General features: G+C 34.9%; 1 protein-coding gene across 2 annotated transcripts; it reads right to left on the bottom strand.

The window, feature by feature from the left end:
• Positions 1 to 237: 237 nt before the first annotated feature.
• LOC112790767 (probable inactive ATP-dependent zinc metalloprotease FTSHI 1, chloroplastic) lies at positions 238 to 5651 on the bottom strand. 2 transcript variants are annotated; one of them, XM_025833311.3, is made up of 15 exons: positions 4700 to 5651; positions 4525 to 4609; positions 3943 to 4377; positions 3779 to 3832; positions 3625 to 3690; positions 3197 to 3292; positions 2989 to 3117; positions 2765 to 2817; positions 2244 to 2439; positions 1878 to 1992; positions 1536 to 1810; positions 1330 to 1413; positions 1138 to 1250; positions 796 to 1045; positions 238 to 648 (listed from the first exon to the last, which is right to left on the bottom strand). In XM_025833311.3, exons 1-15 carry the CDS (start codon positions 5377 to 5379, stop codon positions 463 to 465), a joined length of 2817 nt encoding a protein of 938 aa, XP_025689096.1. In that variant the 5' UTR covers positions 5380 to 5651; the 3' UTR covers positions 238 to 462. The 2 variants fall into 2 exon arrangements, with proteins under 2 accessions (XP_025689096.1, XP_025689097.1); XM_025833312.3 differs by having other exon boundaries at positions 4285 to 4377.
• Between the last annotated feature and the right edge of the window lie 6588 nt (positions 5652 to 12239).

Below are 12239 nucleotides of genomic sequence, written 5' to 3'. Positions count from 1 at the left end.
TTTCGTAAATACTATATTTATTTAATTTAAAAAATTCCCAAAATTTTGACCTTACTTTAAATACGTGGAAACTCTGCTGCAAAATCATTTACTAGCCAAGATTTTGCCATTTTTCTACTATCAAATAAAAATAAAACAAGTATTCCAAATTTCTAGTAAAAGTTTTATTTTTTTTAGAATCGTTTTTCCTCTTAATCTAAGATTTTCTTTAAATGGCATACACAGAATATTATATCATTTTATAACAACAGTATTTGCTTTATATAAGTTTCGTCAAAAAGAGAATATTTCAAAAATTTAACTTAATCCAAGTAAAAAACAAGGGATGAGAGAGAAGAAAAAGAAGAAGAAGAGAAGAAAGGGTCCTATATGAAGACGTTACTAGTGAAATGTGCTTATTCCAATTCCATGACGCACAAGCACTGATTGGCCACTAACAAATTCCCAGCTATAAATAAAGGTTCATACGGCTTCCTCCTTTGACTGAGATTGTAAGGCAAACTCCAAATCATGAACTTGTTCTTTGGGGAAAGGAAGGTAGCCAGGATCATCTTCCTCCTCCAGAACGCGAACTGGTGTTTGTGGGGGGTAATTGTTCAAAATGAAGTCTAGTTCTTCACCACTGATCTCCTTCTGGTTGAGAAGAACCTGCGACACCAATTCATGAAATAGAAGCAAACAAGGAGCATCTAATGCTAATTGGATTGGATTGTATTGTATTGCACTTTTTGGGTATTGATCAAACTTGTAATAATTTTCAATTCTAAAGAAAAGAAACACTTTCCACATGCATACCTTTATAGCTTTGAGCAAAGCCGCATGATGGCTTCCAAGGAGAGACACCGTCTTTCCATACATTTTACGTATCAGCTCTTCAGTCCTCTCTGCAACTTCATCGTCCAGCTTAAAATTTAGCGGGGGTTCAATCAAGTTGTAGTCGTCATAGAGAGACCCCTCGAAATCCAGCCTAGGGCCGACAAATCTAGCACTCTTCCTCCAAGGAGGCGGTTCTCCGTGTATGACCATTGGATTCTCCAAATTCCATCTGCAAGTAACAAGGGCAAATGCATTCATAAAACAAAACAACATAAGAACAAAACGGAATGCATAAAATACTAGTAATGCCGAGTTGCCAACATAGTTAATATTTTGCGAGCAAGCCAGGATGCACTTGCAAGGTAGTCAACTGAGGCTTTCGATGTGTCACGTCCATAGATGACCTCCTCAGCAGCTCTACCTCCGAGCAAAACCTGTACATCAAAGACAGATCTGAAAGCGAACCATAATACAAATGGTGAGAAAAGGGAAACATCGAACCAGAGCCCATGCCTGAAGGCGATGCAGCAGCTGAGGCTCACGTTCAAACATATATGCTTCGTCGTCAAGTCGATGAAATACCAACTGAGATAATGTCTGCCAGACAAGCACGCATATGTTTATTACTAAGTAATTTTTCAAGCATATGTTAGGGAAAGACTGAAAATGTTTCCACAAGATAGTAGTGAATAATACAGTTAAGGAAGCTGAACAAGGACCTGACCACGAGGTACTATTGAGATGCGATCACAGCATTCAACTATTGCATTCTCATATCGCCGGAGCAGATGAGAAGTCAATGCAACTCCCACTTCAGTAGTAGCTCTACGACATTGTCCTTGATATCCCAACTCTATTCCAACACGTTTAGGTCCTACTGTAAGTCTATCAACTGCATCATCCATATCTGACTGAAGAATGGAGTTATGCCGTTTCCTGACAGCCACAAGAGCAGCCTCTTGGACCAGTTGTGCCAATTTTGCTCCAGTCCATCCTGGACATTGAGATTTGTCCTCAGAGATTGAAACCAAATATTCAATCAGTGTAAAATGTAAACTTACCTGGTAGGTTCTGCGCATAGCTGGATAAATCGACAGAATCTGACATTTTTACTTTGCTAGCATGAATTTTCAAAATATCAAGTCTTCCTTTCGCACCCGGAGGGCGAATCCTGATCTACAGGAGAAAACTTTAGTGGCCACCAACAGAAAATTACCGTTGAGAGAGCTTCATAAACCACAACAAATATAATCAAACAAAAGTAGTGACAGTGGTGCACAGGATAATCATTGTTTGCACCCAAAGATTGCATTTTTAAAAAGAGCATTCAATTGATTCTCCATTTTACCACCTTTTTGTGTTTTGTTAAGACAACATACTTAGAATAACTGAGAAGGACATCCAATAACTCAGGCACAGAATGAAACCTTGCGATCAAAGCGACCTGGACGAAGAAGTGCAGGATCCAACAAATCCTTACGATTTGTGGCAGCTAGAAATATGACACCCTTTCCCGTATCAAAACCATCAAGCTCTATCAACAATTGGTTTAACGTAGTTTCTCTTTCCTGGGTAGCCGCATTATAAAGTTGATCCGAGGACTCTTTGAAAATTCCTTGACGCCTAATCAAACACAGTTCACAATCAAGCAGGGTGGAAGTTTAGTGGACTGAAAGTTGACAACAGATGTAAACCACGCAATATCACTATGGCAGGAACTGCTATTCACTATATAATAGAATATCAAAATGGTAGTGCAAGCTCCAATTGATCAACAGTGACCAATTGCTCATAGTGACCGATTGCTTTATAAAGTTAAACTTAAACTATTTACTCTACTTGGCTAAAGGCTGAAAAATGTTAGCATTCTAAAGATGTTCTCTGCTAAACGTAAACAACCCATAGATAATAAAAAAAGTCAAAACTTTCCACACATAGATGGCCATACCTTGTTGCCAGTGCATCAATTTCATCTATGAATATAACTGATGGCTTATTTACCTGAAAATAAAATTGAATAAAAAATTGAGTACCTGACACCACCAGTTCTCCAAAGAAATAGAAACATGAAACACTACAATGTACACCATCTTTTTAAAAAAAAAGGAAGAAGCTATAATTGGTATGCATTAATTTACAATGAAATCCAGATAAAATAGAAGTTGAAATTACCTTGGCTCTTTTAAATAAATCCCTAATTCGTGCAGAGCCAACACCAACTAAGACTTCCACAAATTCTGATCCAGCCATCTGGTAAAATGGTACACCAGCTTCACCAGCTATAGCCTTGGCTACCAAGGTCTGCAAATGCATGATTACATATGATACACAGTTTCAAACAGACTCTTACATCTAGCATAGCTGGAGAGAGCAACCTGACCTTGCCACATCCAGGAGGGCCCTCCAGAAGAACACCATGTGGAGGCTTGATTCCCATCTTATCAAATAGCTCAGGATTTTTTAGATATCTCACCAACTAAACAATCCATGAATAACCTTTAGTCCTTATAAGTTTACATGCATTAAAATACAATAAGCAGAAACGACAAAATGAGACATAAGAAAAGAATTCATCAACAACCACCAAGTATCTTTCCACTAGATGGGGATGGTTACATCAATGAAATGACACCATAGTTTCTTATCATAAACACTTAGAAATACAAGAGAGAAGGGAGGGAGAAGAAGAAGGAACAAATTACGGGGGACACGGTCACTGAAGGTTTTAAATTAATATGAATTATATACCTAATTGTACAATGTACATAACATAAATATTTTCTAAGAATGAAAGAGTTAATGAATTACCTCTTGAAGTTCCTCTACTGCTTCATCAATTCCAGCCACATCACAAAACTTAACTCCAGTTGAACCCTGAAAATATGTTTTCCCAAAGCTATAATAATAAATTAATACAACACTATTTTAATAACAGTGAACAATGAAACAGGTTTCAACACACATCAACACGAGCTTCAGCTTTTGATCTTGAGAAGTCTATTCCCTGCCAAAGATCCTGCATATTAAAGAAAAAAACTCAGAAAAAGCTTATTAAGCATATCCACAGAACAAAATAGGCACAATAGTTCATCAATAACTACGTCATTGAAACACTTGGCCACTTACCCACTTCCTGAAGTTCTTAGGCCTTCTTGAAAGGGTGAAACGAACAAGAAGGACCATAGTCAAAACAACAATCAGAATTGGTTTCAAAGCATCGAGGCTGGCAGATATGCCACCAAAAGTGTAAATCTCATAAAACTTGGAGAAAATGCCACCATCAGCAAAAAAATCAACAATGGCATCCCCAATCTTCTCCAAAATTGCAAAAGCAATTCCAAAGAAAAGCTTGACAAACGGTTGGGCAATAGGCCATGCGACGTAGAAACAAGCCAAGAATACAAAAGTGCTAGCAGCAAATACTGCTGCTGCAAGGAAGCCACTAACGAGAACTGCTGCAACACTTACTAAAAATGTCACCACCGCAAGTTCAGCCATCATTCTGCTAGATATGGAAGATGCAACAGGATGTGGGTACTCAGGTATTTTTCCTACCCAATACTGCAATAAGAACAATAAAATATGGTCACCCACAAAAGCATCACATCTATGGAGAATGCTGAATGATTTAAACTCTGAAATCTGAATGCATAATATGTCATAATATAATTAAATTTTCAAAATATTTAAGACATAAAGATGAACAACCGTATTATGCCTCTCTATCTCATATCGTGGTCCAGTGTAACCCTCCAAGATCTCTTCAGCTTCACTATTCTCCAGTTTAAGAACCCTACAAAATTGCAACATATAAACTCTCAGTGCAACTGCACTGCAAACAACAATGCGAATAAACGAGCCAAGAATTCAATTCTCTTTTTACCATTTGGTTATGTGCAAGCGTTTATCACCAGGAATTTCCTTCAACTCCACAATGTAGTCCCTATAACCACTGCTCAAGAACTGAGCCGTATCTCCCTTTGAAGTTATTGACTTAACCTTGTCTTTACTCATAGCTTTCTGAAAATCTTCAATGCTAATTCTGGGCAAAGACTGCACATTTTTATTGAACTCTTCCTCTTCTGACAACTCAGGGCCAAAAACTTGCTCAGGCACATAAAGCTTCCCTCTATACTCCTTAAGCAAGTCTCTCAAGTGCACAGAATCTTTCTCTTCCAAGGCTTGATTTTGAGCCTCATTCTCAGTTCCCTCACCCTTTTTCTGATGCTTCAAGCTCTGCAACCTCTTGGACAACACATCAAAGATACCCACATTGAACTTTCTACCCAAATTCTCTTTTTCTTTCAAAGTAACGAACTTGTCACCAACTAGGTACTTGGGTTGCACTTGGCTTGGGTTCTCCTTCAAAACTCTGCTCACAAAATCGTCCGAGCTGGCACCGCTGATCTTAGAGGAGTTGGAATTGGATTTACACTGCACTGTGAGCGACCTACGGAGGAGAAACTGCTTTGGAAGTTTCCTATTGCGATGGTTGGAGAGCAATGGATTCCAGGTTCCATGGTAGGTGGAGAAGGGCTTGTTGGGTGGGGAGAGAATGTTCATGGTTCTGGCAAATTCATAAATGGATGAATGGAACAGCAAAAGGGGTTTATGAAATTAGGGTTTAAAGATTTAAATATAGTTGAGCAACAACATGAGTTGAATGCATGATTATGGAAATGGAGGGACGGGACGAGGTTGAAGAAGTTGAAGATGTTAATCTGAAAATGAGTATCCGCTGTCACCTAATCCGATAAAACCTTCCATTATTTTTTCCCCTAACCGGGTCGGATTCCTTTGCTTGCAATTACATATCCGTTTCCATTTGCATCGCCGAATTACTAACTACTCATTACTGTATTTTTATTCCAAAAAAAAAAAAAATTAACAACAACATTTTTATTAAAATTTTATTAGTATTTAACTAAACAAAAAATTAATAATTTTATATCATTAAATATAATCTTATATTATTAAAAATAATAATAATAATTAATTAATAACTATAAATTATAAATTTATCTAATACTTTTTTTTATTAATTACATATTCATAAAACTTTCATTAACTAAAATAATATTACAAATCTTTCAAAAACTGAACCGATGCGATCATATTTTATATATATATTTTGTAACTACGAACGAAAAACTAATTTGGTATTTAAGATTTACTGTACAATATAAAATAAGTAGATTCTAATAAAAAAAATTTTTTAGAGATAATGGTGATATTTTATTCTATAAAAAAATAAATTTAATGTTTAAAAGTTAGGACAAAAAAAATAGAAAAAGAGAATTTTTAAATATTCAAGAATAAATGAAATTGTAAAAAAATAACATAAAAAATAGATAAAAAAGAAATCTTAGGGTACTATATTGGATATACGAAAATGAGAAAATGATAAAATTTTAATTGCTTTTTGGTTTTAAGGCACAATTAGATCGTTTTTTTTAGAGAAATATTTGTCCTCACACTTAGTTACTATAAGGTTGATGATAATACTCTCTCAAAATACAATAAAACCTAAAAATTTCTTAATTAGCAATAGTAAGAAATTCTCAACTCTTTTAAACAAAGAAAATCCCTTAATAATTTAGTAAAATATACACTTAGTACTTATTTTTGAAATAATGGACAAGGACTTATTTATACATATTGCACGTAGTAATTATAATTTATTACGTACATAAATGGTTGTGTCTATTGCCAATAGATACAATGTTTTGAACATACATAATTTTTAAAGAGTTGTATCTCTTTAACCAATAGATACAATGTTTTAAACATACACAATTCTTAAAAGACTGTGTCCCTTTAATTAAATGGTACTAAATGGTTAGTAACCATTTATTAATATTAATAATAATATTGATAATAATATTAATCAATAAATACCCTTCAATCCCCCACTATTTACAAAATTTAAATTTCATACAAGTATATGGATAAAGAATGTGCCACTAAGATTAAACATTCTTTTAGTGTAAATTTTAAAGTTCTAACGAAGTAATTGGTGTCAAATCCATTAATCCTATACTCCATATGCTAGTACCAAAAATCACACATATTACTTATACCCTCCAAGTTCAAGAGTTTATAATTTTAAGCACTTATATGGCCTTGTGCTCATCCTGATTTCATGAATATTTACGAGAATAAAACCTCTAAAATTCTCGATTAGAGCAGCACCACTCCTATATTCATATAGGTGGAATCTTTTGATAAATAATATTATCATTCCATTAAGAGTTTTAACTCACCATCCTAATTTATTGTAACTATCACTAAATCCTATATCTTAGTGCTCCAATTGCTAAATAACTTGTTATTACGCGTTAAATCTTGAAACTAGTGGTCTACTAAAATAAGGCTGTGTTCCCATCATTTAGCAATAATAGGTTTTAATCCTATTTTAGCAGTATTCTCTTTGATTTTATCCCTTGACAAACCTTTAGTCAAAGGGTTTGCTAAATTTCCTTGAGATCTTACATAAATGATGGTAATTATACTATCATTTATTAGTTGCCTCACAAACTCATGTCTCAAACTTATATGTTTAGACTTTCCATTATAAATCTTATTATATGCTCAAGACATGATTGATTCACTATCACAGAAGATTGAAATGGCTGTCGTCTGCTGTAGCTACAACTTTATATCATATAACAAATTTCTTAACCATTCTGCTTCTTTACCTGCGGCTGATAAAGCTACAAACTCAGCCTCCATAGTAGAATGTATAATACATGTTTGTTTCTTTGAGACTGAATTTATTGCTCCACCACCTATGGTAAAAATCTATCCTGAAGTGGATTTGTTATCACTAAGATTTGTAATTCAACTCACGTCGGAATAACCTTCTAAAACTGCGGGATAATAACTATAATGTAATCCCAAGTTTATGGTTTTCTTGAGATAACAAAGAACTCTTGTTATAGCTTTCCAATTTGATTGCTAAGCTTTTCTGTAAACATTGATAATTTGCACACAGTAAATGCTATATCAGGTTTAGTACAATGCATTGCATACGTTAAACTTTCTATAACACTAGCATATTCTAATTGTGCTATAGGTCTTTCCATGTTTCCTTCTAATTCAAGATTAGGATCATAGGGTGTATTGCATTCTTTAATTATGAGATGATCAAATTTTTCCAATACCTTTTCTGATATAATGAGATTGACTTAAAGTAACGTCAACTTCATTCTTATGCACCTTTATGCCTAATATTGTATCAACTTCATTCAAATCCTTCATCTTGAATTTAGAAGTTAGATACTCCTTTATTACACAAATTCCTTTTAAATTTGTTCTGATGATTAACATATCATCAACATATAGACAAATAATTACTCCATAATCTTTGGTAAATTTGAGTAAATACATTTATCCGCACTAATATGTGAGAAGCCATTTGATAACACCACTGAATCAAACTTCTCATGTCATTGTTTAGGCGCTTGTTGTTGTAGAACCTATGCACAATTACTCAAGAGGGGGGGTGAATTGAGTATTGCAACAACAATGAATCTTTTTGCGAAAGTTAAAGACAATATACAAAAGTGTTATTGTACTAGTATTTTTCCAAGAGCTTAACTCAATTGCTAAGCATTTATAAGGAGCTTTTACTTTCCAATAGACACCAACTCAAATAAATTGATCAAGCTTTTCACCAATCGGACTTAAGCTACTCCTTAAGTACTTACGAAGCTACTTTTCGATCACAATTTATTTGCTCAAAGGTAAAAGACAATAATATTGAAGAGATGAGTTTGGAGAGATGCAAACGCTATTTAGAGTGGTTCGGCACAATCCTTGTCCTACGTCCACTTTCTTTCTCAATCACAATTGAGAAGTTCCACTATTGCCAAGCTTCAAGGTGCTCGCGCAAAACCTTTTACAATCCGAGTCCTTAGTTTCTAACACCTCACGGTATATGATCACCACTCGTATACTAACCCACTCCACTTAGAGATACCTTCTCTAAGATTTGCCTTGAGTACTTAGTATACCTCTTTGGTATCCTCACCGACTATAGTGTTTATAACTCTTGACTCAACCTTGGAGATCACACTCCAATTTACAAAGTGTACAAGAAAACAATTCTCAAAGAATTGTTGAGATGAAATGAGTACTCTCTAGAAGAGTGTATGATTACAAGTTTAGCACTATTGAACCAATTGATATTGCTCTCTCAAATTGTGTATTATAACACCTTAAAAAATGTGTAGAATGAAAGAATATGAACAAGATAGTTTGCAAATACTCAAGTATATGAAATAAGGCTTCAATCCATCTATTTATAGACTCCCCAAACCTTAGAAACGTTGGGGAGTTAGTGGGATGGAGCCTTTTTGTCAAAACTAGCCATTTTTTATGTTTTTGAATCATTTGCATCGATGCATAACACTTTGCATCGATGCAAATGTGTCTTTGAAGCTGAAATTTGAATTTTCAGCTAGGTTGCATCGATGCAAACATCTTTGCATCGATGCAACAAGTCGTTGCATGCTTTGCATCGATGCAAGATGAGTGTGCATCAATGCAAACCTTAAAGAATGGCTTAAAATCACTTCAAAATACTTAGGATTGATCTCAAACTTGTTGGAGTCAATTCCTATGCTTTTGTACCTTTGAAAACAAGTTTTAAACCATTTGGCTAGCATCGAATTGCAAGATGTGCATCAAAACATTTTGTGAGTGTGTGTTGAGAGATTTAGCAATTGGTTCTTAACAAGAAGTTACCTAAGTCCTAAGACACTATACTTGTCTTCAAATGTTGTGGACTTGAGTTTCTTGTTGTTGTTGTGTTGCTTTCAACTCTTCATTCCTCAACGTTGAATGTTGGTTGATCTTTCAACATGCTTGTTCATTCAAGTTGTTTGTTGGTTTGTCTTTCATGTCGTTTGTTGGTTTGTCATTCATCAAAACCTACGAATACAAACTTCGCATACAAGCAACATGATTTACAATTTCCCCCTTTTTGATAATGACAAACCAATTTTGAGGATATGCATTTATAAATGATTTTGAAAGCAACAATAATGCACTTTGTTTTATAGAAAGCTTTGGAGAAGACTTCACAAAAAAATTTTGCAGGAGTTCCCCCTAAATATGTGCATTTGTTCCCTTAAAGGGCGTTTATCAAAGAAAACGATTTAGATATCAAAGTTTTTGCTTAGCGGAAGTCTTTTTGAAATCATTGTTTCGCAAACTTATTTCTTCTTTTCAAATCCTCAAACTTCTTCTTTTTCAAAAGTTCAAAACTTCAAATATCCTCAAACTTCTCTTCCCCCTTTTGACATTATCAAAAAGAAAGGAGTTTGAAATGTGTCATAGAAGCATGCATAAAACAATGAATTTTTTTAAGTTCAATTTCTCTATTAATCTCAAGGATGAGATATTCCCCCTTTCAAAAAGAATTTGATTTCCTCTTTTTATATATAACAAGCATGCATAATTCCCCCTAAAGAAGTGAAATATATCAAAGCATGCACATTAACTTAAAATAGGGGTACCAAGCCTATTTTGAGTTATTCACCAAATAAGCATACAAGCATTAATCATTAAACAAAATTATGAAGGAAATATCAAAGTATTTAAACCATAATAGAAATCCTTAGCTTACTAGGAGTTAGTTTAACAATTCATATAATCAAATAAACATAAAGCAATAAAAAGTGACTTGATGAAGAGGAGACAATCAATCTTGGTCTTCATCATCATCATTATCCTCTTCATACGGTAGGTGGATGCCGAAATGCTCATATAAGTCATCAATACGACGATCCAAGCGACCCGTGCGATGATCTACACGAGACACACGACGATTAAGTGCTTCAAGTTGCCTACCATGCTCTACTTCAATCCTTTGGATGTTTTGGTTGATGGATTGTAATTCTCTCATTACATCAACCAAGGAGGGTGGTTCTTGAGCTTGAGGTGCTTGTGGAGGAGCTTGCTCTTGAGGACCTTGTTCATCAACATTTCTTCTTCCCATTTTGTTGAGAATATGAGTGTTGATACAAGATTGAGGTGGTACTTCCTTGGCAATCTCATTTGATACATCAATACCAACATAATCAAAGACTTTAGACCATAGGCAAAGGAATCCTAATCCACCATTCCTATCCTTCATCTTGAGCCTAATCATATGTTGTACTATAAAGTATGGCCAATTAATCTTAATCCCATTCATCATAGCCCACATGACAATCAAATCTTCATCATTTACATTCGCATGCCCGGATATTCTAGGTTGCAATACATAGGTGACTAGATATAACAAAGTTCTATGTTCCGCACTCATTGAATTGCAACTAATTTTGGAGTGAGCTCCTTGTACAAGGTTGAATAAATGCATGGCATTGTCCTTTGAATAACCCCATTCATCAATTGGGGTTTTACCACCTTGAAACAAGTCACCTTGATTTGGCAACTCCCAAATGGTGGCTAACTCATCACCATCTAGCCTATAATCCTTTCTTCCTATCTTGAAGAATAATGTGAAATTTGATTCATCTTCCTCATCAATCTCAATCATGAGTGTACATAGGCTATGGCAACTAAATCCGGATAATATTTACTCTTAATTTGAACAAAATCCATGAGGCCTTGATGAACTAGAATAGCCTTAAGAGTATCAAACTTATGAATGACAAGAAGGGTCGGATCCAAATACCTCGGAGGAATTTCCTTTCTTCCGGCGAGCCTTGCCTCATAGAATTGAAGATCTTCATTAGAAGCAAAGTACCTTGCCAAAGGATGATCATTTGGAGGTGGAACCACACTTGAAGAGCCTTTTGACTTCTTGATGGTTCTCTTGATTCTAGGCATTGTGGATGATTTTGTTTTATGGGTTTTGTAGAGGAGAATGTGGGGACTTCAAATATGTAATTTGTTTGTAGTGGGTATCTAAGTTTTGTGAGTTGTATGAAGCTATATGTGAGCTTGTTTTGGAGGTTATGGAGGTTTGAATGTGGGGATATGAGTTGTGAGGTTGAAGATGATGAAAAAGTGGGGTTTTGTTGCTCAAAAATGCCAAATTCACGTGTTTTTGTGCAATTTGGTCGTGTTTGCATCGATGCAATAGGCTTTGCATCGATGCACATAGCACGTTGTGTGCTTTGCATCGATGCAAAGCTTGGTTGCATCGATGCAACATGCATCATTTTGCCCAAAATCACCAAATTTTCATCCTTTGGTGGTTCTTTCTTCAATCCTTTGAGTTCCATCATGTATATACTCACTTAAACCATTATAAACTTCAATTTGTTGATCCTCCATTATTTATAATCTTCAAATTCTTCAATCTACCTCAAGATTAATCACTCATTCATCAACTCATAAACCTACAAAACAATGGCTAATTGGATATCTCCAATGCTTAAGTTAGTAAGAGATACAAAAATAGCAATATA

The sequence above is a fragment of the Arachis hypogaea genome, chromosome 3 (assembly GCF_003086295.3).
Source record: "Arachis hypogaea cultivar Tifrunner chromosome 3, arahy.Tifrunner.gnm2.J5K5, whole genome shotgun sequence".
NCBI classification, from domain to species: Eukaryota; Viridiplantae; Streptophyta; class Magnoliopsida; order Fabales; family Fabaceae; genus Arachis; species Arachis hypogaea.
Note: the sequence above shows the minus strand (reverse complement) of the source record. Positions and strands in the feature narration are given on the sequence as shown.

Bases quoted from the DNA above. Each gene is read 5' to 3' on its own strand.
- LOC112790767 (XM_025833311.3), bottom strand. From the start codon at position 5,379: ATGAACATTCTCTCCCCACCCAACAAGCCCTTCTCCACCTACCATGGA. The intron at 4,378-4,524 runs GTTGTTCATCTT...TTCTTATTGCAG, and splicing joins AGATAGAGAGGCATAATACG to TATTGGGTAGGAAAAATACC. The intron at 2,818-2,988 runs GTAATTTCAACT...TTTTATTTTCAG, and splicing joins ATTTATTTAAAAGAGCCAAG to GTAAATAAGCCATCAGTTAT.